This window comes from Sphaeramia orbicularis, chromosome 19 (assembly GCF_902148855.1).
Source record: "Sphaeramia orbicularis chromosome 19, fSphaOr1.1, whole genome shotgun sequence".
Lineage (NCBI taxonomy): Eukaryota > Metazoa > Chordata > Actinopteri > Kurtiformes > Apogonidae > Sphaeramia > Sphaeramia orbicularis.
The window spans coordinates 35,936,026-35,952,414 of NC_043975.1; the positions used below are offsets into that span (position 1 = coordinate 35,936,026).

At 41.2% G+C, this 16,389-nt stretch overlaps 1 protein-coding gene across 4 annotated transcripts in view; it reads left to right on the forward strand.

The window, feature by feature from the left end:
* Positions 1 to 16,389, forward strand: part of raraa (retinoic acid receptor, alpha a) — a 196,719-nt gene that overhangs the window by 86,785 nt on the left and 93,545 nt on the right. For all 4 annotated transcript variants that reach the window (XM_030121478.1, XM_030121479.1, XM_030121482.1 and 1 more), the window contains one exon: positions 2,084 to 2,919. In XM_030121478.1, coding sequence (XP_029977338.1) covers positions 2,766 to 2,919 — 154 coding nt within the window. In that variant the 5' untranslated portion in view covers positions 2,084 to 2,765. The remainder of the gene's footprint in view (positions 1 to 2,083; positions 2,920 to 16,389) is intronic.

The window sequence follows — 16,389 nt, forward strand, 5'->3', positions numbered from 1 at the left end:
GGCTTATAGACCGGAAATTATGGTAAACATTTGCAGTAATTGATTTCTCGTTGAAGAAAAATGGACCAGTGATTCAATAACACACGATTCCACAATGTGCTTAAAAACTTTGACAACGACTGAGTTAAGGATACAAATGATCAATTAATCATGAGTTGGTTGACCTTATCGATCGATTAATGATTAATTGATAAGCTAGAATTTTCCTGAGAACCCGAATTTCTCTTTCAATACGGTCTATAAGAATAAAAGCTAAATATTGTTTAAATACTTTATGAAAAAAGCATGTCATATTCCTTAATGATTGATTTATTGAATCATTGGATACAGTCAGTGTTTCCTATGGAATTCACCTGATGGTGTGGCGGTGTGTAATGGGAGGGTGCACGCACGTGCGTTTTATTGGTGGTGGTGGTGGTGGTGGTGGTGGGGTTACTCGGCCGCACGCGCACAGTTTGGCCGGGAGATGCATGCGTGCGTGTTGGTGGTAACTGTGCGGGTGTGTGTGTCACTTTCCGTCCTACTTATAATACTGTAGGGGTACGGGGTGGTGCAGTCCGTGCCCCCGCAGAAGTGAAAGTGAAACCTTTTGCTCATTTATCTTTTCCCCACCTCCTGAAGCTTCGCAAACCTGTGGCCCGGGTCAGGAGCCTGGAGGATGTTTTCAACTTCTGTCTCACTGACCATGGACTAGACCAACCTCCAGGGAAAACACTCCGATCCGATTCCGACCCCGCATTTGTGCGTGTATTTAGGCGGGGGTGCACCGCTCCCACAGACAGAGTCTGTGTTTGGCTCCACTATGTCCGTAAAGCCATTCTAACTCATCAACGCCATGATCTGGTTTGATGACCGGATATCCCAGCCACGGCGTTGCAGCGTGGACAAACCGGCAGCCTTCGTACAGGTGTGGACAGGTGGACAAGGGCAATTAACCGACAATTAATAATTTAATCGAGCAAATTCTTATCGATCAATAGGCGATTGATTGTTGACATCCCTAGACTGAGTACATAAAGCAAATCTGATGAACATATCTCATCAATTGCTGTTGTAATAAATATTTTAATCTCTTAAGAGACTTTGTGGACACCCTGTATGTTGTTCAATATTCATTATTTTAGCCTTACAGCCAACAGAGGACATCCAGACAATGGATGCAGAGTCCAACAGGGTTCCAAGTACTGCTACTATAATATAAGTCACCCATTTACACATGGCTGCTATTCGAACTCGCTACTCATCGGTCATATCCCAGTGCTTTATGTACACCTTACAAGTGGGAACAGGCGCACCAACATGTCTGACTTGACCCCTTTCCATTTACAGGAGTTCATCCATGATGTCCTGGTGTGATTCATGTTAGAGTGCCACATTCCTGAGTAACACACTATTCATGCAAGGACACATACCTCCTTCCCTCTTTTTTTGCAAGAGCTCTGTGTGTGTTTGCGAGGATTTCTCTTTTAACTGCTGTATGGCTCACCAAAGAGTCATTACACGGGAAAATAAAATATGCTCCTGTTATGACAAGCTGTTTTGAAGACACACTGTAATTCTTGTATATTGGGGTGCCTGGGTACCATTTTAGGATAATTGTGTGCTCTTGTTCACCCGTGCTTAGCGGTGGTTACAGGTCTGTTTGTGCATGTCTTGGTCTTAATTTGGGAGTAAACGCAGCAGTTGAAATCTCAAGTGGTCCCAGAATGCCGCCTTGGGTCTCACCTCTAGCTGGTGTAATTAGCAAAGTTTTCTTTTGTGTTGCTCTCTTCATTTATGTTTTGGCTCGTCTCCCGCAGTATTTGTAGTCTGTCACTGTTAATGAGCGCCTGTATGAGCACACAAAGCTGTGAAGAAACATCACACACCCACTGCTCTCTTCACAGTTTTAACACGCTATTAGATAATTAAGGCGGATGGGGTGTTTTTGTAACATTTCAGATGAGACATTACCATTAATTAGTGTCAAAAGAAAAGAACTGTTTTGCTGAAGCACTTAAGCACAAAGGGAAACAATCTCTTTACCTTGTCACTGAAGCACTAAATGATCTCTCTCTCTTTCTCTATGTTCTCTTTTTCACAGGCGGAAACTGAGCCGGCCTGTCCTAGGAGAAGGTCTTTGTTTCGGCATCATGTGATCGGTGTATTTCCCCAGCAGCTCTCTGCAGAGGAAGAGTGAATTCACGCTCCCCTTGGAAACATCACAACCACTAGTGCCCCTATCACCACTATCACCACTATCACCACTCCCGACTGCAGTCATCAAAGTCACCTCTGCTTGACTCAACTTGCCTTCTGCCTTTTTCATCTCTGAAGATAAGGAATGGCCGCGCTACTTTTCAGACTCCCCAACGCCTCTCACAAATAAGGCCTTTCAGCCTGTTTCACAATACCAGAGAAAGGAGGGATAAAACACTGTTCAGGACCCTTTTATACTTGTGCACTGTGTCTCTTTTTATCTTTGTTTCCTTAGTAACTGAACCCTCAACACACACATTCACTAAATCAACAAGATTTCAGTCCTGGTGACATCTAAGGAAAGCATTTTGCGGACATCAGTGCTCAAGTTTCCGAGCCATACGGAGACTTTTACAAACTCAGCTGGACAGTACTTTGGAATATCTGCTCAGCCGGCGTCTCTATGGGGGATTAAATCAGTCCAGTAAAGACACACTGACTCTGTTCCGACTCTGTGTGTGATACTTCCCGGAAAGGTGGTTTTTTCAGTGAGGTCTTTCGGTGACTGGAGGGGGACTTGAGCCATCATGGCTGGGAAGGGCAACCCAGTGCCGGGCCCCCACCACAATGGCTTCCCCATGCCCACCTACTCCTACTTCTTCCCCCACATGCTGGGAAGCCTGTCGCCTCCTTTACTGCCAGGACTGCCTATCAGTGGGTACAGCACCCCCTCCCCAGCAAGTAAGTAAACGCTCCCTTAGCTGTTGTTTGGTACAATGGGCCTTATATGAGAATTACCTGTATGAACAGATTTATTCTTGAATGACATGTATAAGTGATTTCAGAGAATTTGGCACTTCCTGAGGAACAAACAAAATTAATAAGTAGTTCAGACTTGTCTTTCAAGTGATTTATAGTCATGACTTTTTCCTCAAGAGGAACAGCATTTCAACTTAGCATTTAGACTTTAATAAATCAGTAGGCTCATGATGGCATGGAAATTCAGATTTTTTTTTTGTTTATGTTCTTCATCTGAATACTTTGCCATAGCAGCATTTATGTTTCTGTGACTGAGATGGAAGTGCAGGAATATTCAATAATCTACAATTAATATTTAACATTAGTATTCATGACTGCTGTGTCTCTTTAATCTCTTCTCATCTTAGTCATGAGTTTTGTTTCAGAAAGATGCTTTTTTTTTGCTATGTTTCAACCTTTCAATCTCTATATCTGTCATATTGCTACACTACTCTGATGACATGTCAACTATAACTTTATTATCACAATATCAAATAATTTCAAGTCAAATAATATCTGCTGACAATGCTTCATTTTGTTGTCAGCTTAAATATCTGTGGTGTAAAATCTTACTTGCTTACTTAGAAACAATGAAAAATGAAAAAATGACCTGGATATGTGGCATATTTTATGCATACTTTATGTGGCATTATTAGGGCATCAAAGCTTCAGTAGGCAATGTTTTCGGAGTTAGAAATTTCGTATTAACTCAGATAATGTAATTGAAGTGGTTCAAGAAATGTTAATACTTAATTTTGATTTCAGGCTTTAGAAAATTTTGCCTCTGACAGACAATTAGGATCAATCATAGGAGATAAAAGCAGATGACTGACAGCTAAATATAGCTGATATAATGTATCTCTACTCCACACACTGTGGCTCATCGTAGCAGCAACATGGTAGCTCCTGTAACTGTGACATTCAGGCATTTTCCCCTGATTTCTGCCTACTATAGCTTTAATTATGCTAACTTACATTATTATGAACACACACCATTATGTACAGGAACCATTCATCATGTTCACACAGGTCATCTCATGTGGCACACTCGTACAAACCCGTCACACTCAAAAAAAAAAAAAAAGTTTGAGAAAGTTGAGATAAAAGTACAAACACATTCTTGCATGAGGCCCATTGTGTTGCATCAGACTTGGGTTATTGTGAAAGTTGGTTTTTTTAGTGACAAGATGAGGGGAGATGAAGATTTCCTTTCCTTTGTGTGTGTTCTGGTTTACCTGTGCGGCTGAGGTACAATGCTTCCTGTAGCTCCCCCGCCGTATGTGTGTGTACATATGTGCAGGGTTGTGAGTTTGCTGGTAAAAGGACCCTTTCATCTCATCCTGTTTAGATCATTCCCATTGAGAGATGTGTGTGTTGGTAAACAGAGAGAGGCAGCCACGCACACATACAAACACACACATACACGCCCACACAGCCACATCGCCTCCAGCGCTGTCCTTAATTTACAAGCCCCCACACACACCCATGGAAACGTCAGAGTAGATCACAGGGAAATGAGGCAGGACAGTCAGAGAGGAGGATTGTTTATTCGGGAACACAAATTTGGCAAGTGCTCCCAAAATAAATCTCACAAATGCTATCATTGTAGCCAACCTTCATGCAACAACTCTTTTACACAATCCATCAAAAGCCATGCAGCCGATGTGCAAAGTTGCTTATTTAAGTCAAACAAAAGGGAAAACACTTTCTCATTGCAGCATATAGATTTATTTTGATTTATGGAAAGGTAATAGCTGATTAACAGTGAACAGTGGTGGAAAATGGAAAAATCAGATATTTAAAGTTTGCAAAACGCTTAGTAAACTTTTCTTTCTTTTCTTTCTAAACTTTTCTTTTACCTGCAAGCGATGTCAGCTTCAGGCTACAGTATTCTGACATCTGTTACAGTGGTTTGATTGATTGATGTCTTTATTTCGATCATGTAAATGACAGTTTAAAAACAGAAATGCAAATAAATGATAATCAAGAGACTGAGAACAAAACAAAATGATAACTTAAAACTGCAATGTCTTCAGCCTCAAAATTTACATGAGCAAAAAGGAGTAGGAAGAAATATAAACTTATCGTGAGACAGTTTAGATTTACCCTACTGATGATGTGTTGTTGCAATACTAATCTTTAATGGTGGCTTATATAGATAAAATACGATACGATACAATACGATAAGGTGTATTAGTCATGGCATAAACTCCTGCATATCACAGGTTGGTTTATCCAGAAACATTATATCAATACATGGCGTGAAAAACCAACATCAAGCTAATGGTAAATCTCCAAAAACATTAGAGCTCATACACACATTATCTACAGATTAGTGTGAATATCTCACCTGTAGCCTCACTTGTAGCTGCATCCATGCTGAAAACGTCGCAAGCTTCATAGCCGTGACGACCACCCCTACTGAGTGTAGTACACCTACAGTGGTAATGCATAGCGCAGGTGCCAAAAACAGAGCCCTGTCGAGTACATTCTAAGCAAATTGAGGTAATATCATCACGAGAGAAGCAGCACTGCGATGTATAATACAGTATTGAGTATCCCGTGTTCAGAAAATCCCAAAGAAAGAAATGAACAAAAACCTGGACCTATTTTTAGGTTGTGTAAATGGGTCCTTCAAAGAGAAAGTTAAAGTAATGCAGTGACAGACCCAGACATGCAGGACCAAAGAAAACTCTTGGCGTGAGATGATGTCAGTTGTCGTCCACTATAACACACTGTAACACACTGTGCCATAATCACATTAATTACACACATTGTAGCCTTAGAATGAAGAAAAGATGGCTTATGTTAAAACTCAAAATAGGTTCTCCACTTAATGAAAATTCTTCATCTTTAAAGTTGCTAATAACTGTAGTATAATATTGCTGTCAGAATCATATTGTGATTATTCTGACAGATATTTGACATACAGATAAATACAGATAATATGAAATGATATATTGGGGGTGCCCAGATACATGAACACCCATATAAGTGTATTTGGCAACCGATAATGTCACAGTGGAAGTTTGTATTAACCAATAATGTTTCTGACTGGGCCACCTCTGTAGCCCCGTAGTGCTTCATTTATAATTGTATAGTGTGACACATTTTTCCTTTATAAAAACAAAAAACAAAACTGCAGCTCCTGCCATTTGGATATTACACCCAGTCACTTTGTGATGTCAATATTTCAGATAAATGCAGCATCATCAGTGCTTTAAATTGAGTAAAACCTTATACTTGTGCGATCTCTGCATCTAACAGCCAGATAATCAATGAAATAGTGGGAACAGCAGCAGAAATATGAACTCAAAGAATGCTGTTGTTGGAGGAGAAGAGCACAGACACACAGTGAGGTTGTGTTCATCGGTGTGAACGGGCCTGGCAGACTGTGACCTTGTTCCTCTCTGGTTCAGAGGGGTCAGCGTATCGACTTTCTATTTGCTGGAGTTTGCATTGGCTGTCAGGACAGAGGGAAGTGAAGAACAGTTAGTGGCCGGCCCAGTCACTCCCACTTCCCCAATACCAGATACCCCACTTCACAAAGACCAGAGCTCCTGTCAAATTCCTCTTATACAGTCGCAAGTGTGTGCGTGTATGTGTATATGTGTGTGTTGGTCCACTCTCCCAGTGTTTGCCATGTGTGGCGGCAAGGTTCCTTCCCTTTTGCCTGGACAAACATTTCCTGTCTGTAAACACTGGAGAGCCAGGGACACCACAGCTTCCTGACGAGCGGGTGCACACACACATACATACACACACACACACACACACACACACACACACACATCGACAGATTCACACACAAACTCAGACACTCTTAACATAAACACAATCTTTGCCCTTCATGCTGGCTCACTTTCTCCCACTCCTGCTCCTCCTCGCATGCAGATAACTGCAGGCATAATTCACACATGCTCTCTCTCTCTCTCTCTCCCTCTCTCTCTCTCTCTCTCTCTCTCTCTCTCTCTCTCTCTCTCTCTCTCTCTCACACACACACACACACACACACCTACACACACACACACACAGTCTCCCTCCGTATACCTCTTTTTCACCCTCCTTCTTGCTTAAACACCCTTTTTCCCATATTTTCACACACTCACACTCTCTCCTACACACACACACACACATACACTTGGGTACCCCACCACCGACCCCACTTAGCAATGGAGAAGAAAAAAAGCGAGTGACAAGGGAGGGGGAGGGGGGGGGGTGAGTTTGTGTGGGGCTTGGATGTGATATTGGAGGCAGGAGAACTGAGCACTGGCCTTGATGGTTTCCTACATGGCGGAGCTTCCACTGTGGACTGGGTCTGTGCACGTGTGAGCGCTGTGTTTTCACAGTGTCAATGAGGTAACTCGTCCTTGTAGAACTTATTAGTTTTCCGTAAAGTTGTCCAGACTGGTCCTGTTTTTATATTGAAATACTCTTCATATAAACATATAATTTCTCCGATCACTTCTGATTCCCATCTAAATTACATTCATAGCTGGGCCTGAGGACTCTGGGTATGTGTTTTTGTCAAAGCTAGACCTACGTTTACCATGGTAGTGCTGCAGACAGGTCTGGCTGAATCCATTATCATTAACAAATAAGGGGAAAAACCCTCTGGTTAGTTGTGTTTCTTTAAACTGACCGCCATAGGTTGGCCAGGACCGGGTGCAACCGGGGTGAATTTGGAAAGAGTGTCATGAGGGAACTTGTCTCAGTAGAATATTTGCACGTGGGTAAGCAAGCAAATGGAAATTGGCATGGAAATTTCTAAATCCCTGCAAAAGACATTCCCTCAAAGAACCGCACAGACATATGTTACTGTACGATCCAAATGTTTGTGAAAACTTGCCTTTTTCATTGTGTCGTTACCAGCTCAGGGGTGGAATGGTATCACACTCAGAGTGGATGAAAGGCTTTAACAGTCTACTTCCTGTTTCTATGTGGAAACATATATTTTGTACCTAAAACATCAAAAATAGTCTTTGTTACACTTACCATGAACAATATGAAAACTAATATCTGGCAAAGGGCGACACTCGTAGCACTCGTGCCTCACAGAAGGTCCTGGGTTCAATTCCAACACCAGTCAATGGGGGTGGGACCTTTCTGTGTGGAGTTTGCATGTTCTCCCCGTGTCTGCGTGGGTTCTCTCCTGGTTCTCCAGCTTCCTCCCACCATCCAAAGACATGCACTGATAGGTTAATTGGTTAATCTAAATTTCCCATAGGTGTGAATGTGAGAGTGATTGTTTGTCCCCCCTGTGATGAACAGGAGACATGTCCAGGGTGTACCCCGCCTTCACCCATTAGTAGCTGGGATAGGCTCCAGTGACCCCGTGACCCTAGTGAGGATAAAGCAGGTTCAGATAATGAATGAATGAATATCTGGCTAACCTATTATTATTATCATTATTATTATTATTATTATTATTATTATTATTATAGACATTAGCAATCAGCTTCCTTGTAATTCTTAAAACTGGTGCCTTGTTTTTCTCTTGGGCCCACGTGTCTTGTTGCCTCCTTGAATCTTTAGCATCTGTCAGAAAACCCTTTTTATCTCACCGCCGATAGACCATAACCTACTGTGAAGGCGCTGCGACCGGCATCATCAAGTTTGTCGTTAGCAATTTCTTCAAACATCTTCTCCGACAAAACTACTAATCTGATTCATTTCAAATTTTATATGTATCTTCCTTGGGACAATGTCTACAAAGTTTGTTCACAGTTTTGAGAAATGTTGATTTTTCAATTTTTCACAATTTTTTAAGAATATTTAAAATGTGCCTTTACTTATAATCGGCCATATTTTGATGGCTTATAATACGGAAATGGTCACAGATATCAGTATAGTTACTACTGAGCACTGATAGGAAGTCATATATGGACTTTCATTTAATTAGTTGAGTTCTCCTCCAGTAAAAGTACCACCCACTTCTATTGGGACATTGATCTCCTGCATTAAGACCACAGGACTCCCACATAGCGGCAGAACCTGACAACCTCACCCATTTAAGTTGTTATTGATTCTTGATAGAACATGCTGCTCAGATACAGGGCCATTGGTCCTAGTTTTATTTCATTTCTTGTCAGCCTCTGTGGTATGAAGAGTTTTGGCAGAGCTTTATTAGTACTTTGCCCGTTTATGTGAATCCTGCACTCATTTGCATCATCAGTTTTTTGCATTTGTCTTGTCTTTTTCTTTCCTCTGTTCTCTCTTGCCTCTCTCTAATCTCCTCCTTCTCTCTGTTCTCAGAGTCGTCCAGCTCTTCTGCCTTTATCCTCCTTTAGCAAACCACAGTAGACCAATTATTTGGACCAAGCAGAGCAGAAGGGTTAATCTAGGCCTACAACATCTATCTACAACACACACTTTTTCTCTGTGCTTTTCCGTGTGTGAGTGTGTGTGTGTGTGTGTCTCTCCTGCTTTTGCCTCCTGGGTTATGTCTTCACATCGCATTATCTGAAAATCATCAGGTTCAGTTACGCACTGGAGCAGATCAGTTGCAGATATTGATATTACATTTATTGCCTGCAGCTTTATTAGTTAACCGAATATTATCACCGCGGATTGATCACACTCACACACACCCACAAACACGCACCTTGCTGTATCGAATGTCGCCAGCTATCACAACCAATACGAAGTGTCCCTAACACACAAACTCACACATAAACGTGCACGACTTTCATTAGTGTTTTCGATTAAATCCTTAGCGCCACGTGCCTGTTTGAATATGGAACTAGCCGGCAATAACACACCAAGTATTGATTCTGTTATTATCATTAAAGCCTTCCTCTGTCTGTCACTGGCTCTAACACTATTACATTAGCACCGTGTTATGAGGGATCATAATGAGTGGAGCTAGCGTGCTACCTGCTGCCATGGCGGACTAATTGGCTTTTCCCCACAGAGCGCTCTTGTTTCAGCCGCCGCAGTAATTGCTCGGTACAGCAGCGTTTCCTAGGAAGGCCAACACACACGAGCACCATCTCTTTTGACTTATTACAAGGCGACATGGCATTTATGAATGTACTTTTAGGCTTGTAAGAGAAATATGAAGGGATATTTTCAGACCTCAGGGAAGCGTGTGTGTGTGTGTGTGCGTGTGTGTGTGTGTCACCGATCCCATTAAGCAGCCAATGGTGGAATGCTCTGACCATGGGTAAATATGAATATGGTAATGTAGGCCAGAGTGTGTGGTGAGGGTGTGTGTATGTGTGCTTCTGGACAGACAGGTGGTTCCTCTCTGCCCCGGTGGTCTGGACGAATCAAAGGGGCATGTCAGTACACTCGATGGGTGGCAAAAACACACACACACACACACTGTCAAATACGCGCACAAAGTCTGTGTGTTAAGGATGAAGATAATGACGGTGAGAAATACCAGTGTGTGTGTGTGTGTGTGTGTGTGTGTGTGTGTGTGTGTGTGTGGATCTGACACAAACACCCATGCTATTGACTGAAGCGCTTTTCTGCCGGGTTATCAGATACCAGCCATTTAGTCATTTCAGGAACACACACGTACACACTCCCACGTACACAGGAACGGTACCTCTGGGGAGCCGGTTGTCATTATTGGAAAGTCATTTGAGGGGTGCCGATACTCTGATGGTGAGGATTCAGGCTTATTAAACATGGTGTGTAAAACACATCTAGCATAGCGCTCATTGACTCCACTTTAATGACCTTGTTAATTAACTGCAGAGCACTGGGAGCTTGAAAAATGAGCACAAGGACTGTCCTATTCTTACATTTTCAAAGAAGTCATTGTGTCTCTGCAAATGTGAGATCTTTGGTGTATTACAGGTAGTTCAAGTGTTTTATGTTGTGTGTTAAATTTTGGAAACAGAAGTAAAGTGAGTGGGAAAGAACGATGAACAAAGTGGTCACATCTGAAAATAATCTACGGAGTAAAATGCAGGGATTAGACCCACTAATGGATTTGACCATCTAGATCAGGGGTGTCAAACATGCGGCCCGTGGACCAAGACTGGCCCACCAAAGGGTCCAATCCGGCCCACAGGATGAATTTGCAATATTAACAGATATTAACAGTCAAACTCATTTTAGTTCAGGCTCCACATTCAGACCAATATGATCTCAAATGGATCAACCAGTAAAATAATATAACTTTTCAAAATTTTCTCTTTGTTTTACTATGAGAAAAGTAAAATTACAAAATGAAAATGTTTACGTGTATAAACTATTCTTTCACCAAAAAATGTGAATAATCTAAACAACGATGAACAACTGGAAATTTCTTAAGAAAAATAAGTGGAATTTTAACAGTATTCTGCCTGTTACTAAATGCTTTGTGCCTTTGTAAGTTACATTACAATCATACATTGTAATCTGTACTTTGTAATGTTTATGTGTAAATGCGAAGCTGAGGTGTACTAGTGCTAACAAAGGGAAAATTTGGGGTTATTGTTAGTGCTGTTAAACGATTAAAGTTTTTAATTACATTAATCACAGGGTTGCTGTGGATTAATTTCAATTAATCACAATTAAATATAATTCATTTTTAATCTATATTAATCGTGTTTCATTTTGCATGAGCAAACAGACTCAAGAAAGAAGGGAATATATATGCACTTAACGTGTTTATTAAACACCTTCAACTGTTTCAACAAAACAACTTGTTTTTGTACTCAGATTTCCCATCCAGAGGGCCAATGTGCTGTTTTGCATCTTCCATCTTTATGGGTTAGTTCTGCTGCTTGGTCATCACTACCCATGTAGTGTTCAGAGTCATTCTATGCTGCAGATGGGTTAACTGCGTTAGAATTTTTAATCAGATTAGTCATGATGATGGATTAATCTGAGTTAACGCGTTAATTTTGACAGCCCTAGTTATTATTTATAGGTTATTATATTATTATTTGAGTGGTCCAGCCCATTTGAGATCATATTGGGCTGAACGTGGTCCCTGAACTAAAATGAGTTTAATGCCCCTGATGTAGATAATGCAGATGGGATACAAACTGTGCTCTGAGAGTGGTTCCAATGAAACTTTTCAACTGAAAAAACTGACTTAAGCTCTATTTACAGAGGACTGTTATAACCTGTGGGACTCCGGTGATTTGGAAGTGAACCCTCACACATCTTTGTTTCGTGAGGTGCATTTGAATGGGATCAGAAAAGTCTTTTGTTTTTTGTTTTTCTTGCTTGAATTTACTGACATTATTCCCTGGTTCTGACGACAAGGGCAGGCTCATCGCTTACAGGTAACTGTTGAAAGATAGACAAATGTTCCTCACCGAGGCTGTCGTGATGTCATCCATCCATGTTTGCTCTTTGACTGAATATCCATGCTATGTATATATATATATATATATATATATATATATATATATATATATATATATATATATATATATATATATATATACACATATATACATATATATATATATATATATATATATATATATATATATATATATATATATATATATGTGTGTGACATGAACCACCTTTTAAAACTTTCATTTATCATCACCAGTGCAGCCTCCATGGTCCTTGACCAGGAAAGAGGCTGAATAAATGAGCACAGGAAACAAAATATTTTCCAAACCCCACTAAATCACAGAGATGTCGATTTGTATGGGATGAATATGATTAGAGGACCTCTTTGCTGGCATAGGAAAGGTAATTTGCAGGTGAATTTTTACTTTACATGGCAGATTTGTACAGGATCCAGGTCACAGAAAGCCCCTGCAGTTATTACAAATGAACAGAGGTAAAGAGATAGTACTGTTTCATTAAATGTAGAGCTTTAGAGGGAAAAAAACTAGATAAAGAAGTCAAAACTGTACTTAGGATCACGCAGATTTCGAAAGTTACTAAAGTTTATTGTTTAGTTACTTCAACTCTCTGTTAAAGGACAGATATTTTGTTTTTTAAATGGAATAATGCATTTTTAAACATTTCCCTGTGGTCTACATAAACTGTAAATGCTCTGCTTGGGTCTGGATTCTTCATTGATTCAACTCCACAGGTCCATCTTCAACCCTATTTCTGAGTAATGACACCAGAAAGGTTGTTTTGAGCGCTGGCCCTTTAAATGCAAATGAGCCACTTCACGCCCCACCCCCTTCAGGTTGTTGACTGTGCTGCTCTGTCCTGTTTAACCAACAACTGAACATTTTAGGTAATCAGCTTGAAGTTTGGGCATATTTTCAGTATGGACTACAACCGCTGCTGCTGATAAACAATTATGGTGTATTTGGAGAAATGTTTGTCAGAGGTCTTGACCTTATATGTCCAAATGTTGTGACGTAACTACTTATAGACGTAATAAATTAAGCAGGAATTAAAATGGATTGTAGAAATCCCCTCGATTTTTGCCAAAATGAATATAAAAATAGCTTTGCAGCACCTGGAGGGTTCAAATTCAAGCTGTATTAACTATTAGGATCCATATACACGAATAAATGTACCAAAGACTAATAAAAGTGGGTTTAGCAAAATATGACCCCTTTAAGTAACTAATCAATAGTTAGTAATCAAAATTCTCAACACATGCACCTTGTTTAATCTTACATTGCATATATCCGATATGTTTATATCCTTATTTGTTGTACATAGCTCTCATCTGTAGTATAGAGTTGGCTTTTTGTATATTTCTGTACTTTTTGTAGTACTTTAGTATCATATATATTTCATATTTTATCCTGTAGCTTTTTGCACATGCCTACATTGTTCAGTATTGTGTGTTATCTTTATAGTCTTTTTTGTGTGTTTTTGCTGCTAAACAGAACAGAGCTGCTGAATGGATTTTTAGTCACTGTCACAATGACAATAAAGATGTATTCTATTCTATTCTATTCTATTCTATTCTATTCTATGTTCACTGATCCAGATTTTTTTTTCAGATTGTCCTTTAATGACTAATCAGCTGTTTCTTTTTCCTAACTATTCCCAAAGAAAGGCTTAAATCTAAACCCTTGATTCTGTTGCTTGGCATCATTTTTGCCTTATAGGAACGCTGCCTTATGTCACATATCAGCAAAGTTGTTGACATGTTTCGATTTTCATTGTTGAAAATTACATCAGACCTGCCTAGTTTAAAACATATCATAAATGTAGATAAAACATATTTAACTCCAGTACGTTACGTCGACCAAAGAGTTTCTGTAATCCCTCGTTGCTGTCATCAGGAATACACAAAAACTATTGGAAATAGTTGCAAAATGAAAGTCACAACATTTTCTTATTGACGTTTTTGTCTCTTTTACACTAGTGTTAGTGTCTATCAGTGATCTGTGCTTTTTCCTTCCTTTTTCACCAAGATGTGCAGCTATAATTTACTTTAACTTTTCGACACAGTAGTCATTTCCAACCAATTAAACATTTCACAAGTAACTTAGTACTGTTTTGGCAAGAAGCTTTTCTGTCCTGAAAAGGATGTAATTGAACATGATGATATTTGAGGAGGAGTCGATTCATGTGTCTGTCAGCATGAAACCAAAAGAATACAAGAGACAGACAGACAGACGGAGAGGGGAGAAAGACAGAGATAAAGACGTCTTGAGCAGATGTGACAGAAGTGGGCTGCTTCAGGCTCACACACACACACACACACACACACACACACACACACACACACACACACACTTGGCAGCGCCCTTGTTGGTGAGATGAGCCAAAAGGGGCTCCCACTAGAAAACCCATCACCCTCTGTTCCGGCCTCCCCTTGTCTGTTCCTCCCTGCTTCCCTTCTTATCTCTTGTCCTCTCAAGCCTTTTCTTCCCTTCCTCCATCACTACCTTCCCTGTGGGTAATTTGTCCTCTTTTCTTGCCTGATCCATCCTTCCCCTGTACGCTCATCATCCTCTTTTCACACTCACCCTCCTCCCATCACACCTAATCCCACCCCCCTCTGTCCTCCGACTCCTCATTCCCTGCACCTTCTCTCTCATTCTCCATCCTTCTTTCTTCTCTCCCTCCTTTTCTCCACCTTCAGACTTGACAGAGCTATCATTACCCTGCCACCTATTTACTCGCAGCCTGTTATTTTCCATTTGCTTTGAGGGGACCCGGGGCCAAATCCCTGCCCAGAATACTTGATCCTAGCCACAGGATTTATCCCCAAACAGCTTGGCAAGTGTGGTCCACTCCGCCAACCCCCTTCTCTCTCTCTCTCTCTCTCTCTCTCTTTCCCTCTCTCTATTTCTTTCTCTCTCATGCTCTCTCTTTATTTCTATAGTTTTTTTTTTCCTTCCATGGCCGCTTATGCAAATACAGGCCCTCCTTTTCAAAGAGCTGTCTACCCATAATCCGATGGATGGCTCCATTTTCGGAGTGCTACACTCGCTCACGCACACATTTGTGCACACAGAAAGGCAGAAGGCATCACACACTCTATTAGGAATACAAGGACGCATGCTATCTCTCATAAACATTCACATGGAATGGCACATACGTGCACACACTGTCACACAGACACAGAAGGAAAGCCCTCCTCTGCAGCATGGGTGTTACATTTTGAGGAGCAAGCGCTTTAAGCTGTACTTGGTCCATAACAACTTCAAAACCAGCAGGCTGTCGCCAGCAGCCATGCAGCACTCAGTTGGGTAAACACTGGCATAATCTAAATCTCTCTCTGATGTGCCAGCGTGAGTTTCTTTATTTCTGCTCGCTTCAAAGGCCCCGCAAGGAAGTCAAGACAAGGGTAAAGCGATAAGAACTCCCTCTTTTTTTCGCTCTCCCTCTCTTCAGCTTGCCTATCCTTTCCTTCAACCCACTCTCGCACTGACCCCCTTCTCCTTCCTTTTATCTCTTCTACCCCTCCCCATTCACACACACATACACACACATCTCTGTCTTCTAATGCCCTTTTTGCAATACCCATTGCATACAGTCATAATTCACTCTGCCGCATACATTCAAATGTCAATGACTCTCACAGGCATCAGTCCTCTATTGTCCTCTGATAAGCGCTGAGAATGACAGCATGTGTAAAATATAGGGCAGTTACCTAATGCAGGAGGCGAGGGAGGAGAAGGAAAGGAGAGGAAAGAGCTGAGGAAAGGTTCGGAGAGTTTGTGCCCTCCACAGCTCAGAGAATGATTGAATTATCAAGCAGAGCTTTGCTTGTTGTCCAAGGGGGTTTCAGAGGGAAAGCCCTTTTCTCAGCGGCTAATGCGCTTTTTCAGCCTAGCACAATGGCTAGCTGTGTTGCGCAAAGGGGCTAAGAGAGCTCTGTTCGGCCAGAGCTTATGGGGCCACCAGCTCGCTCTTGGCACCTCTGTAAGAGGCCCCTGGCCACACTTAACCTCAAGCCTGTCTCCTAGCATTAGTGCATAGTCTCTTCAGAGTAGAAGGATAATGCAGCAGTGACAGCATTAGCACATTACTGAGCGAGCATACCATAGGCTATCTAATGCAAAAGGAACTGTGCTGTGT